Source organism: Petromyzon marinus, chromosome 15, assembly GCF_048934315.1.
Source record: "Petromyzon marinus isolate PM22_M1 ecotype Great Lakes invasive population chromosome 15, UKy_Petmar_22M1.pri1.0, whole genome shotgun sequence".
Classification (NCBI taxonomy): domain Eukaryota; kingdom Metazoa; phylum Chordata; class Hyperoartia; order Petromyzontiformes; family Petromyzontidae; genus Petromyzon; species Petromyzon marinus.
In genome coordinates this window covers 13,133,470-13,148,567 of record NC_133681.1, presented here as the reverse complement: position 1 = coordinate 13,148,567, position 15,098 = coordinate 13,133,470, and the positions used below count along the sequence as shown (strand labels likewise).

Below are 15,098 nucleotides of genomic sequence, written 5' to 3'. Positions count from 1 at the left end.
CAATAAATGTTGAGCCCCGCCCCAAGAGAAGCTGATCACTGCTGCGAGCTCCTCCATCTTAGTGCCAATTTTTGGTTAGGGGCCGTCCATAAATGACGTCACGCGATTTTGGACGATTTTTTACCCCCCCCCCCTTCGTCACACGGCGTCACAAAAACTCAGACCCCCCCCCCTCAAATATGACGTCACAAAGCTCTGCCCCCCCCCCCAAAAAAATATAAAATATGCTTCAAATCGCTTTAAACTATTGCCATTTTAAATTTTGATTTAAAGCTTTCGTGACTGCAGTAATTCATATTCGTAGCTCTTTCGGTTAAGTCACGTTGAAGGGAAACAATAAAATAACACAAACGGTCATCATCATTGCCGTTGGTTTTCACACCTGATGATGACCGTTTGTGTTATGGTCGAAACGTCGTGAGAATTTGTATTGTTTTATATATATTTTATTATTTTATTGTTTCCCTTCAACGTGACTTTACCGAAAGAGCTAAGAATATGAACTATTGTCATTGTAGTGCGTATTTAATGTGGCGCTGCACTCTGATGTTGTAGGAGAAAATATTTATTAAAAAGTATATTTAATAAAGTAGAACGTGTTGTCTATATTTATTTAAAGTTGCGCATTTTGATGTGACGTCACATTTCTCACCCCCCCCCGTCACACATTGTCACAAATGTCTGACCCCTCCCCCTAGATGCGTGACGTAATTTATGGACGGCCCCTTACACAGTCCCGGTACATTCTGGGAACACGACCGAAGCATTTGTGTGCATTGCTACACTCTGAAGGCCAGCATTGGCACGAGGTGCCTTTAAAAGTTCTTCAACTGAAGTTCACCCAACAAATACAGTCGGTCTGCCAAAACGATTCCGTTTATTGCGACTTTACGATCCGTAACGCTCATAACGACGCACAAGAGATGTCAGTTACGCAAGACTGTTTACATTTTACAAAGGACAACGAATCACAACTGCCTGACACACAACTGCCTGACACACACAACTGCCTGACACACAACTGCCTAGCACACAACTGCCTGACACACACAACTGCCTGACACACAACTGCCTGACACACACAACTGCCTGACACACACAACTGCCTGACACGCAACTGCCTGACACACACAACTGCCTGACACACAACTGCCTGACACACACAACTGCCTGACACACAACTGCCTGACACACACAACTGCCTGACACACAACTGCCTGACACACACAACTGCCTGACACACAACTGCCTGGCACACAACTGCCTGGCACACAACTGCTTAGCACACAACTGCCTAGCACACAACTTCCTAGCACACAACTGCCTAGCACACAACTGCCTAGCACACAACTGCTTAGCACACAACTGCCTGACACACACAACTGCCTGGTACACAACTGCCTGACACACACAACTGCCTGACACACAACTGCCTGGCACACAACTGCCTGGCACACAACTACTTAGCACACAACTGCCTAGCACACAACTTCCTAGCACACAACTGCCTAGCACACAACTTCCTAGCACACAACTGCCTAGCACACAACTGCCTGGCACACAACTGCCTGACACACAACTGCCTGACACACAACTGCCTGACACACAACTGCCTAACACACAACTGCCTGACACACACAACTTCCTAGCACACAACTGCCTAGCACACAACTGCCTGACACACACAACTGCCTGACACACAACTGCCTGACACACAACTGCCTGGTACACAACTGCCTGGCACACACAACTGCCTGACACACACAACTGCCTGGTACACAACTGCCTGACACACACAACTGCCTGACACACAACTGCCTGGTACACAACTGCCTGACACACAACTGCCTGACACACACAACTGCCTGGCACACAACTGCCTGGTACACAACTGCCTGGTACACAACTGCCTGACACACAACTGCCTGGCAGTTGTGATTCGGAAATCGCTTCGGAAAGCCCTCATTGAATAGGTAATAACAATTTCTATACATCTGTCATAACTGCGGTTTTTTTTAGACATACACTTTTTTCTGGAAATAACATAACATAGCAAATGAGCCTCGTTATTCGCAATATAACAACAATATTATGCAAACTAGTCGAAACGATTATCGTGGGCCATCATTAAGTTCCATGGGGAGGGGAGGGGGGGTGACCATACTTCACCACGCTGATCGGTGTGGGTTGGTAAACGTGGGGTTTTGGGGGGGGGGTATAACCGGTTCTGATTTCACTCGCTGCTGATGTTCGCCGCTGTTTAGAAATCAAACTCGGGTCACCTTGTGCATCAGCAGCTCAGCGCGCCGACCACCCGTTTGTTGTTATTATCACTACGTCGTAAGTGCGATACAATCGTGGTGGTAGTGGCATCGCGAGAGAGCCAGCAGATTGCTGTCCTTCCCTCCGCGCCTCCGATGAGCACGGTTGGCTACGTACGGTGCGAAAGAAGTTCAACGTACGTACGCACACCGTTGTACCGAGGGTGCTTAAACAACAACAACAAAAAACGATTTAACACTTCTGAGAATTTGCAACAACGCCATCGTGACACGTGCTGCTGCCTCCGGGCTCTTGAGACCACTTTGAGAAGATTCCAGGCCACGTGTTTACCAACGATGGCGAAAACACGTGGGGGAGACTCTTTGGACTTGTTTTTTGACGCTGTTAACATTACATTTCGAAGCGTCCTGTCTGTGTGAGACCCCTGCTGCCACGGGCTCCCTCCTCCTCCTCCGACAGGGGAGGATGAGGAGGAGGAGGAGGGAGCGCCTCACCCCACAGCACACACGGCTCTTCGCCACCCTGATGCAGCGTGCGCGCGTTGTTACCCCAGGCAACACACGTGTCAACACACGTGGCAGGAGACACAACGCTGACGCCGTCACTCGCCGCAGAGGTGCGGAGTGAACGATAATAGAACGGACTGACCCTCTCTCTCTCTCTCGTTGTTGTTGTTGTGCCACTCGTCGGCAGAGATCTGACCTCATAGTAAGTGCGCCGACATTGTTATTATTATTAAATGGTCGCGAGTTGCTGTTGTACCACGCGTGATCCATTTACAGATAACCCACGCTTACAAATTCCTTTCGCTTCCGCTCGCTGCACAAACCACCGATTGAGTAGGCGCGCGTGTTCTTGTCAAAGCTGTGGCTTCCGTATCTTGAACCGCAGATTGTTGTTTTATTTTTTCAACCGATGTAACATTGAGTGTGTTTGCAATGATCCTTGTGGGAGCAGCTGTAAGAAGGCTCTGAGATCACAACGTGCTGCTTTGTGCGTGCAGTCTGTCAATTACTTGGTGGGGTGTCTGTAAATGGATCAATCTGTGCACGTACATTCCCGGATTGTCCGTGTGTCGTGGTGTAGAATCCGTTGTGTGTGTGGTGTGTGTGTGGTGTGTGTGTGCGGTGTGTGTGGTGTGTGTGTGCGGTGTGTGTGTGCGGTGTGTGTGGTGTGTGTGTGCGGGGTGTGTGGTGTGTGTGTGCGGTGTGTGGTGTGTGTGTGCGGTGTGTGTGTGTGTGCGGGGTGTGTGGTGTGTGTGTGCGGTGTGTGGTGTGTGTGTGCGGTGTGTGTGTGTGTGTGGTGTGCGTGATGTGTGTGTGATGTGTGTAGTGTGTGTGCTGTGTGTGTGGTGTGTGTGGTGTGTGTGTGTGGTGTGTGTGCGGTGTGTGTGTGCTGTGTGTGTGCACGCGGGAAGGGGTGTGATAGTAGGAGTAGTCTTTCACAATATGTGCTGCTTATAAGAACGCGTGTCTTTTTATGACATTTAATTTGCTTTTAAGGTTCTAAGCTGAAGCGTCTTTCTATAACCTCGAAGTGGATATGGTAGACATACATTTAAAAATAGGCTACTGTTTATTCGTGAATACCTTAAACAACAAGAAGATATATGTTTTAAAACGCAAACTTTTATTATTATTTTCCTGTACATGCGTACAATTCGTATTATTCCGATACGATGTTTCGGATAGTTTGGCAGGAAACCTACAATACAGCTCTGTAGTGTCAGGATGGAGGGTGGGGGGGAGTGAGGGGGGGGGGCTGGAGGGGGGGGGCTGGAGGGGGGGCTGGAGGGGGGGCTGGAGGGGGGGCTGGAGGGGGGGTGAATCCCCCCTGCTGACAACTCAGCCCCCCCCCCCCACTCTAATCTGTCAGAGTCGCGTCAGTCCCGTGAAGCCAAGGGCATAGCAGCCTCTACTCATTGACACTGGGTGAGATCCCTGGCAGGACTCATAGCGGATAGAATCAGAACGCATCGTGACAATTAATCTCATTGGCGTGTCAGATTTGCCACGGTGGCTAGGAGATGTTAACCGCCTCGCTTGGTTTACAGGAGGTCGTGGGATCAATCCCGACCCTGATGCCTGCTGTATATTTGGAGTTTGCATGTTCTCCCCATGGTCGCGTGGATTTTTCTCCAGGTCCTCCGGTTTTTCCCTCCACATTTATAATCAACAAGCGTTTAGGGTATTTGGCTGCTATACATTCCCACTTGATAAGCCACCTTTGTCGAGCTATTATTTGTGGCCAGATCGCTTGTAAAAAAACAGCTACATAGTTCAAGTAGGCCTTACCTGGTAAAATATAAAATAAGTAGTTTACGATTTGTTGAAAGTTTGCTAAGTGTCTGCTGTGTTGTGCCCCCCCTGAGTTTGATTATGATCGAAAATGGAGTCCTCTTCAAACAAGCTATTAAAAACCTCTCTGGCCCCTCTTATGTGTTGTGAACAAGGTCCATTGCCCAAAATCTCGCCTATTCCTGTAAAGACTTTTTGTGTTTAAGGCCACAGTCTTATTCCCTGAATGTGTTGAGTTTGTGTTGTGGTTATTGTGCATGCTTACCACTGCCAACGCAGCAGCAGCATCACCAAATCATTTCTTTCAACAAGCTATGCTCATTTTCATGTTGTTGCTGCTTGTAAAACGTGACATTTTGCTCAAGGCAATGGGAATTACGTGAATGCCAAATCGCGCTGTGTGTAACTTGACCTGTGATCTGCGCCATGTGCGTATGGCCTCATTCTATGCAGTCATTTTCTGTGCTTCGTTGGAGCAACCTTCGTGCACACACGGTCGCAGCAGACCGAACGTTACCCGGGGAACCCTCCGTGTCCTTTTAGTGCATTAAAAAAACACACACGCGCAATAAGAGCCTCGTTTGAATTAAAAAAATGCAAGTCAAGCCACCACGATCCGTGTTTATTGTTATCATCTGCATCATAATCATCATCGTCGTCGTCGGAGAAACTTTGGGAAGAATGTGTAAGGGAGGGCCAATTTTGGTATTTGGGTTTTAAATATCTGAGCAGGTAAGTGCGTGCGACGTTGTTGCAAGTGGTTTTATTGGACCGTAAGGACGGGGTAAAGGTTATTTACGATGAATTAATATTTGAGAAAAAATTTTACTGCTTGCGTGTCCAAATCAACAACTTACATTACGGTCTGACCCATTGATTATGGGCTTTTGAGGTAATGATTAAATACACACGAACATTTTTGCTTTGATGAAATACAATTACACCTGCATTACATTGTTTCGAGCCCTTTGTCAATCCACTGCTAGACAAAGGCCTCCCTACGCATTGTTGGTTTGATCGCGGTTTTTTTTTCCTTATATATACTTCATGACGTTGAGTATCGTAGGTTGGTGAGGAGGGGCCTAAGCCGTCACCGCTGATGTTAGCCCTGGCCTGGAATTCAACTCAGGCTGCTGGGTTCATAGGAGGGGGGGGGGGTGGCGAGTCAGGTTCAGATGACACCGCTGATGTTAGCCCTGGCCTGGAATTCAACTCAGGCTGCTGGGTTCATAGTTCATAGGAGGGGGGGGGGGCGAGTCAGGTTCAGATGACGTCGCTGATAGTCTCCCTACGCCGTGCCAGTTGTAGGGTTTGTCTCACCGCCACTCGCCACACTGGTCAACGCAAGTTGGTGAAGGGGAGGCCAGAGAACCGGTTCAGGTATTGCTTGTCACTGATAGCCGTAGACGTAAATCAAACTCAAACACCTCCGATTAGCACGGTTGGCTACGTACAGTGCGAAAGAAGTTCAACATACGTGCATGGACACAGAGCACATTGCACAAACCACGACGCCACTGCTCCATCCAACAAGACGAGTGGAAATCAACACGTTCAGTTGTGGCAAACTGGGCCACTTCACAGGATAAGTTGCTTGAAATATATTTCTATGGGACCAGGAGACTGGGTTTCATGCTGTATAAACGAGGCTTTGGGCTGAAGCGATATCATGATAAACAACTATTGTTTTGCCCAACGATCTTTGTTGTGCCAAAGCATAAAATGTTGTTTTTCCTGTTACATTAACATATTCCGCTGCTGTGCGTTGTGTTGCCTGTTACATTAACATATTCCGCTGCTGTGCGTTGTGTTTCCTGTTACATTAACATTATTCCGCTGCTGTGCGTTGTGTTGCCTGTTACATTAACATATTCCGCTGCTGTGCGTTGTGTTCCCTGTTACATTAACATATTCTGCTGCTGTACATTGTGTTCCTATCAGAAATGGAGACGCAAGAGGAGGCTCATGATGTAGAGAAAGGAGCTGAAGGGGAGGAGATTGTCTCGAGCCAGACTCCCGATAGACAGAGTGCAGCCACAAGGACGTCAGGTTCGCCCAATAAGTAGAACCGGACAATGCCATTATTCAAGCAATCGACTACTCTGGATTTTTTTTGGGTTCAACTGCTTGTCTAATCTCATAGCATGAAAACAGTTGTAAAGTGTCTCGCATCTTTTCCCACGTTTGGATGGGAGATGATACGCCACATCACGCCACACTTCTAGAGGGTTTCTTGCTTTTCGGAGGCAGGATATTGGGGGGGGGCAGGGGGGGGCACTATATTTTTTTAAAGGGCCCTGTTAGTTGACCACAAAAAAGTAGCCAACAATAATTTGAGTCGATTAACCGACTCATCGTCTCAGCCGTACCACTTAACACCAAAATAATAGGACTACTGAGGTGGCGCATTGGTTAGCACACCACACCCTGAATCTGGTCACCTGAGTTTAATTCCCACCTCTGGCGATTGATCTCTAAACTGGCCCGGGGTACCTCCTTCGCAAACTCGCACTGACCAGCATGGTGATGTGTGGTTAAAAAACAAAACCCCACTCGGATCATCAATAGGGTGAGAGATGTCTTTCACCTAGCAATAGTGGGTGGATGAAGGGTTACATTATAACAGAACCCTCGGGGTCATTTTGGGACTCCCTCAGCTCGCAGAGCGTTCCGTGATATCTTTGCACAGCCCTAGAAGGGTGACACCCTTACTTACTGTACGTACATACAGTTCAACATAAATACACGAGAGAACTGCTCCGATTAGCATGGTTGGCTACGTAAGTTCCACGTGACATTGTGGACACACTTCAATAAGCTTCTCTTACACAACGCTAGATGGCGCGCCTTCGTACTCTGCAAAGAGTGTTTCGCCAAACAACAACAACAACACACATCTGTGTGCATTTAAAACGTATCTCCCTCCAGTATGGATGACTCAGAATAAACGAGGCGCTCTCGTTGGATCGCTTCACGATCGGATGATGGAAAAGTTTAATTCCCAGTCAGTGCTTGACCCAACCCATCATCCCTCTCTGTGGGTTAGTTCAGTGAGTACCACTTTCTTTTTTGGTGAAGTCCACAGCGGTTGTACTCTGATTAAGAAAAAAACCTTACTCCTGCCATAGGAATGCGGAACTTCCACCACTGACGGTAAACAGGAGATTGGTGTACGGGAAACCACTTTAACTTCCAAGCTTGTTCGTATATGTGTCTGGGCTCGGGGCCATCATGCCCGCTGCGTGTGAAACCCCGGGTTTAATCGCAGGCTCCCGCCACGGTTCCATCTCCATGGTTGTATATCGTTTCATTTATCCGGAATGGCCATTTCGATCCCTCTGTGCCACCCGGCCACCTCAATTAAGGCATAGGAATGGTTTTCCGTGAGCTTTTTGCACAGACTCAACTCATTGATTGCCGTCAAAGGCACTACCAAATAAAGTTTTAAGAAAAGATAGGTAATGATGATGATGAGCGAGCATCGCCGCTGTCATCATTACATGTGCAAGCATGTGCGTAGTGTGTATACAAGAGTGTATGTGCTTAGTGGAGCGGTCAGCGCGCTGTGCTATGAACCCGGCGACCCGAGTTCGATTTCCGTTCACGGCCAACACCGGTGACGATTATCTGAACTGGTCCTGGGCCTCCTCGTAGGTCGACTCAGCCTTAAATGAGTGCCTGGTGCTGTGTGTCAGTTCTGGAAAGACAAAGGCGGCTGGGTGCGGTTTTGGCTTGGCCACCCACCCTCGTGTACCGTGCTGGCCTTCCTAGGTGCTCACTAATGAAGCATTTACCCCAACATATTCTATGGTTCTTTCGGTAAAGTCACATAGATAGAAAAATAATTTTAAAATAACAAATAATAAACCCACTAATGTAGACTGTAGCCTGGTTCTTAATCCGAATACGTTTCCTGGCAATCTATAATGTAGACTGTAGCCTGGTTATTAAGTTTGGTGAGTGTACTGGCAGTCTCTCATGTAGACTGTAGCCTGGTTCTTAACCTCGGTGAGCATACTGGCAGTCTATAATGTAGGCTTTTTGTTATTTTATTCACTTTATTTTTTTATTATTATTTTTCTATCTATTATTGACTTAACCGAAAGAACCAAAGAATATGAATTCCTGCAGTCACGAAAGTTTTAAGTCAAAGCTTACCCCAACAGTCGGTTAATACGTCTACATGGGAGACATTTGTCTGTGTGCATGTAGGCCTACTCATTCCTGTGTGTTTGTGTGCTGTACGTTCCTATGGGGACCCACCCCGGGACCCATCCCCTCATGTGCCTTCATAGGTGCTTGCTACTCGCTAACAGCACTTGCCCCAACAGTCTGTTAAGGCTATACAGGGGATCTTTGTCTTTGGTGGTGGTGGTGGTGATGATAGGTGCGCCACGCTATCAGCTCTTGCCACAACAATCTGTTAAGGCTATACAGGGGACCTTTGTCTTTGGTGGTGGTGGTGGTGGTGGTGGTGATGATAGGTGCGCCACCCTAGCAGCTCTTGCCACAACAATCTGTTCAGGGCTATACAGGGGATCTTTGTCTTTGGTGTTGGTGGTGATGATGGGGGGGGGGGGGGGGTGGGATCTTCGTCTTTTGTGTCTGTGAACGCAACAGGCACGCGCCACCGCGCGTCGTCGTCTCGCCCTGGAACTCAGAGCGAGGCGGAGCGCCAGGCGCGTCTCATCGGGCAGCTCAAGGCGGCCGAGGCCAGAGCTCGCATCCGCGCCCTGCGCCTCCGCTACCAGCGCATCCGCGTGCGTTGTTCACACCTCACCCCCTGCCGAGAGGCGACGCATTCCGTCCCATTGACGCGTGCGGCAGCGAGCGCCAATGCCGAGGTCTTCGGTGGCGTTGGCGACATTATCAGTCGCCGTTGTCAGCTCAGAGGGTGCGGCAAATCGGTCAGGTGGGGGTGGGGGGCCCAACATTTCATTTGTCTCTCACGGTCACACCTAGGCGATGTATCACGGCTCCTCTTACCCAATCACATCATGACATCAGTGTTTGTTCTTTGACACGCATCTCATGGTGGTTGTCAAGGGGGGCCCAACTTGGACCTTTGGCCACCGAGTGGGGGGGGAGGGGGGGTGGGAGGGTCAAGGCACCCCCTGCCCCTGTGCTAGTTACGCTACTGGGAGGTCTGCTGAACGGTGGCTCATTCCGCGTTCCCACAACACCTGGGGAAGGGAAGCTAAGCCGGCACGTCTCACAAACCGGACAAATTGGCTCGGCCCGAATTCCCGCACAGTGGCGAGATGTTACCAAGTAAGGCCCGACTGAGCTGTACAGCTCTTGATCAGAAGTGGCCTGGCCACAGATGATAGCTTGACGAAGTGGCTTATCATGTGGAAATGTACAGCAGCCAAACACTCTAAGACGCATGTTTGTAAATGTGGAGGGGAAAAACCGGAGGACCCCGGAGAAAAATCCACGTGACCACGGGGAGAGAGAGAGAGACACACACACACAAACTCCAAATACACAGCAGACGTCAGGGACGGGATCGATCCCATGACCCCCTGTATACCAGGCGAGGTAGTTAACGTCTCCCCACCGTGGCACCGTGTATTAAACATACCATGCAGTCATGTATTTTTAAACTTTGCTGCGTTTTGAGTCATTCGTTTCATTTTTCTTTTGTTCCATTTGTGTTATTGTGTATCCAAGAATATTGTAATCAGACGATAAAAGAAACAAAGCGTGCGTGTTCCTATTCTAAATATCACGTTGCACTTCATGAATTGTTCAGATGTATTTTTTGTTAAATATACATTTATAGAATTTACAGTGCTTATGCCATCCCGGTCTGTAAACTCACAACACCTTGGGCAGCTCCATGCTCTGGCAGGGCATCTTTTGCTTCCACCCAAATTGTGTGCGTAGCAGCAGATAATCACCACGGTTACGTCTCAAACACTTACTGGCAAACAGCAGCTGTTGTTGTCCTGTACAAAGTGTAAAGGTCAAGGAATTTCCTCCAGAGGTGGACGAGTGATCGAGGGACTTTTACGTACAGCGCAAAACGGAGTTCAACATACAAAATAAACCACAAGAGCGATACATCAGCACTCCCTAAGATCCTGGAATTTAAATCCAGAATTTAGCCATTCATTATATATATCACTGTGTAACAAAACAAACATTTTGTTCCTGGGTAGTAAGTGTTATTTCCTAATTGCTTATGCCTCAAAAGTACAGAAAAAGGCTATTATTCCCCACAAACTTTGCTTTTGTGACCAGGACAGTGATATTTTGAAATGTACCTATTTTCAATGAGAAAACGGGCGAATTTGTGTCATTCCTTCACATAAAGTCCTGGTCACAAAAGCAAAGTTCGTGGGGAATAATAGCGTTTTTCTATACTTTTTAGGCATAAGCAATAAAAAAGAACACTTACTACCCAGGAACAAAAATTGTGTTACATCGTGAATTATCAAACTGAAACTTCGTACATTTGTCAACAACTCTGCTTTAATTGTATATATATATCTAATATGTGACGTTTCTGTGGCAGTGGCCCTTCTTCATTGCATGTAAATAGCACGCCGTGTGTGCGATGAAAGGCCATCGCCTGAATGTGTTGAGTATTACGTGGGATTGTGTGCACTACTGCCAATGCAGTATCACCAAATATTTGGTATAATCATAATGAGTTCATTAATGTAGCAGGGTGATAGTCAAAGCTGAGTTATCAAGAATACATTTACTTCATTAAATTCATGCCAGTTCTGAAAATTACACATTTCAGTTTGACATGTGTTATACGCCCCTTTGCGGAACATATGAAAGGTATATCCATCGTGTGGAACAAAGAGAGTTTGTTGAAGTGACTTCAGGAGTAGTTTTGTGAAATCATATTCCAGGACCACGACTCTCACCGTGACAGTTTTGAATGGCATCATCGGAATGAACGTTGCTTGGGGGGAATGTTTTATTTTTTCAGCAGCCGTCAGAATTCCATGTTTTCATCGGCAGGCGAACGAGATCAACCACCTTGTCGCCAGCCAGCCGACGGCCACGAAGGCGATGCGCCTGGAGGCCCTGCTACCAACCAAACCGAGCTCTCCAGAGCCTCCTGACCCGCTCGATAAGCTGCAGGTAAACGATGTTTCACACGAGCAGACGTACGCCTTTGAGAGTCAATTAATTCGTAACTGAGTGGGTGTGTTGTCTTGCTGTAAGACATGTTACGTTCCCCAAATTGTTCGGCTGCTTTAATTTGGCCATCCAAGCCTAAATTTAGAAATGAAAAGCAACATTCCAATGTGCCTGAAGAAGAAGCAGGAGGAGGAGGGGGGAGGAGGAGGAAGAGGTGGGTTCGTGAAGACGAAGCCCCAGGACCAGTTTAAATGTCACTCGCCCCTGATGGGACTTGTAGCGCAACGCATTAAAGACTGTGCCACCGCTTCCATCCCTTTAATGTTCATGGAACACCACAATTCTATTTTGAGTATATGGCTGCTGTACATTTCCACATAAATAATTTCGTTGAGCTATCATTGGTGGCCAGATCGCTTCTGAAAAAGAGCTATATAGTTGAGTGGGCCCTTACCTGGTAAATTTAAAAAAATAGTTTAGTTTTCTTGTTTATAGGCTATTCAACACAAAAGCCTTGAGATCAATCATCATTCAATCTTTATTTTACGTGCCAACATCGCCCGGAGCAACAGGAATGATAAAAGAAACCCGTCACCGCCTCAGCGGCAAACATCGACGGATCAAAGTAAATTGCAACCGCGCACAAAATAAAGTGCAACCGTGCCCAACGGATAGCGTAAGAAAAATAATTAGCGATTAAAAGTAATAAGCAAAAAAGCGAGGGGGTGGGGGGGACGAAGGTTTGCCCCCTTTTAAAATTTGGGGTCGAGATGTACCCAGAAAAAATTACTTCAGTAATTTTAAATTCAGAAATGGCTTTTTGTGACTCCTTACACAGCACTTCCCGGGCTACAAAAGTGTATTTGTGAGCCAGTGCAATAATAGCTGCTAGCTGAATGAACAATGCCTGTCTTTACGCACAGTCGGTAAGCACATCAATGTAACGTGTGCTCAGTCAAACATTATTACTCAACCATTACCACGTGTTAGAATGCGGGGCAATTTGACCTGGCATGGTTGTCCTCAGTCTAAAATAAGTACCGTACTCTGCAGCACTCAGTGCACCGGGTGTATTAACTCCGGCAACGATTGTAATTACCGGCGAAACGTCATATTCGAATCGCAAATGTCGTGGGTTTACTCTCTCCGACGCATCGGTGTGCTGAACGAATAACGAGTTGGCACGTTTCGTTTACGCGACAACCCTAACTAATGACACGTTTATATTTACGCGAACCTAACCCAAAAAAAAACCTCCATTGTGGAGAATATTGGTCGCGAAATCCGACTGATACGTGTGAAACTGACTCGGGCAATTTGGAGAGAGGTAACGAGGCATGAGAGTGGTCTTGCCCACACCACCACATTGTTTTTTTTTAAACCGATGTCAAGAGGTGCTCGTGAATAACCGTTGCCCCAAGAGTCGATAATGTCGATACACTTTTTGGTTCTTTCGGTAAAGTCACGTAGAAAGAAAATCAATTAAATAATAGAATACAACGTTTCGATTGCAACACAAGCAGCCGTCATCGGGTAAGAATGAATGAGAAAACAAACCGAGTGAACTTAGAAATATAATGCAATACAACACAGAGAGTCGGCTAACATAACAGTCAACACCCTACCTGGTTGATTAACGTTCTTCCAAAGATTGTTAAATTTGAGAGAGAGAGACAAAACACAGACACGGAGACACGTAGACACACAAGGAGAGAGAGACACACACAGAGACACACAGCGAGAGACACACACATAGATACGCTATATCTCTAGGCTACGGTTTATTTTATATATATTTGTTCGTGCATTTTTTGTTTTCGTTTGTGCTCGCTAATGCTTCACAACCGAACCTCGTCGCTAATGGTCGCTCTTTCGTTCGCAATCATATCCCATGTGTAGAGGAGGGGGGGGGGGGCGGTGGGTGGGGGCTGAAGATGGAGCGTAAATGCGTGTTCATCACGATCAGAAGTGGCGTGTTGTGGTATTGATGAGCGAGCTGTGGAACGGCCATCACGTAAAAAAACTTGACCAGACGACCACTACTCACGAGCCTAATGTGAAAAGACAGCAGCATCGCTCGTTGTTCTGTTCCTGTGCTTGCCTATCATGAAAAAAAATATTACATAAGTAAGTCAATAGAGGACATTTTGAATGCGCTTATCACTAGACTGCATGCTTTTATTAGGGTTTAACAGTTATTTCCTGATATATATTTCTGTTTTACCTCTATACAGAACTTTGCAACCTTTGCGTGAAAGGTGGTTTAAAAGTGTAAAAAACATTATTAGTATTATATAAATATCTGAATATAGGTCATAAACCCACTGCATGTACAGCATTATAGATGTACAAATATATATTTATAACTAAAAAGTAACATGTCCCGTCTGAATCAATCTTGTATGAAGGAATTCGATTTTTTTAAAATTGGAAATTTGAGTGGAAATACATTCTTTGATACTGTATTGTATTTGTTTCTACCTCTGTATATTAAAATTATATTTAGCTTAATTTCACTGCACTCCCTCTGTGGTAGACGTTCTCTCGGCTGTGTTCGCTCCTTCGGCTGGCACTCCATCGTTAATCTTGATCACTTTCCATCATCCCTTCTAGCAATGTGTCCTACCCATGCCCGCTTACGTTTATTAAGAGTCAAAACTACGTCTCTAGCTTGCATAATGTTTTCTACCTCACGTGTTCCTCTTCCTGTCTCTCGTTCTAAATCTCAAGCATGCATTTATCCGTGCATTTTTGCACACATTTCATGTTTCGTTACATTTTGCGACCTTAATAATGACCGTTTTTCACCAAAATTGCGTGTATTTACTTCCTTATGTAATATGTTTTATGATAGACAAGCATAGGAACAGAACAACGAGGAACGGACCAATGTATATAAAGAAGAAGGCTTTAAGTCAGTGTTACAGCATTTCCTGCGAAGGTATATGCATCAAAAGGTGACACTGTTTATTACGAATAAATGCAAATCCTTTTCTGAACTATTATATTAAATGTGACTTGTTTTGTTGTCCACAGAGGTTTCGGATCGAGCAAATATTGGAAGACGAACAGGGACTGACCACGAAGCGGACCATTTAACCAGGAGATTAATAACTGAGATGATCTGCTATCGACTGCCATGCCTTCCTCTGGCAGTGCCACACCTCCCTCACGGGCAGACAGCAGTATAAAACGCTCGTCAACACGGAGAAGGCCAGTCTGTTTGCACGTCTGTGCCTTGCTTGACGTCTTAAATGCAGTATACGTTTATGATTTACATTGCACGAGAGGGAGCACGCCTCTGACATAAAGCACTGAGCTGTCTATGCAGTAAGCCTGACGAATATTTGTGTCGATTTTTTTCTACCCCCCCCTCCCCCATCATTAACACTCGCCACCCCTCTATCGCTGAAG

The 15,098-nt window shown here is 46.5% G+C and overlaps 1 protein-coding gene across 4 annotated transcripts in view; it reads left to right on the top strand.

The window, feature by feature from the left end:
- The window catches only part of LKAAEAR1 (LKAAEAR motif containing 1), a 46,382-nt gene extending 31,364 nt beyond the window's left edge, over positions 1–15,018 (top strand). Inside the window, exons 1-5 of one of the 4 annotated variants that reach the window (XM_076067295.1) lie at positions 1,869–1,973; positions 6,522–6,629; positions 9,201–9,340; positions 11,562–11,684; positions 14,721–15,018. In XM_076067295.1, the coding sequence (XP_075923410.1) occupies positions 6,524–6,629; positions 9,201–9,340; positions 11,562–11,684; positions 14,721–14,783 (432 nt within the window). In that variant the 5' untranslated portion in view covers positions 1,869–1,973; positions 6,522–6,523 and the 3' untranslated portion in view covers positions 14,784–15,018. Of the gene's footprint in view, positions 1–1,868; positions 1,974–2,733; positions 2,992–6,521; positions 6,630–9,200; positions 9,341–11,561; positions 11,685–14,720 lie in introns of those variants that run through there. The other 3 variants (XM_032954915.2, XM_032954916.2, XM_032954917.2) reach the window with 3 other exon arrangements.
- Positions 15,019–15,098: the final 80 nt, after the last annotated feature.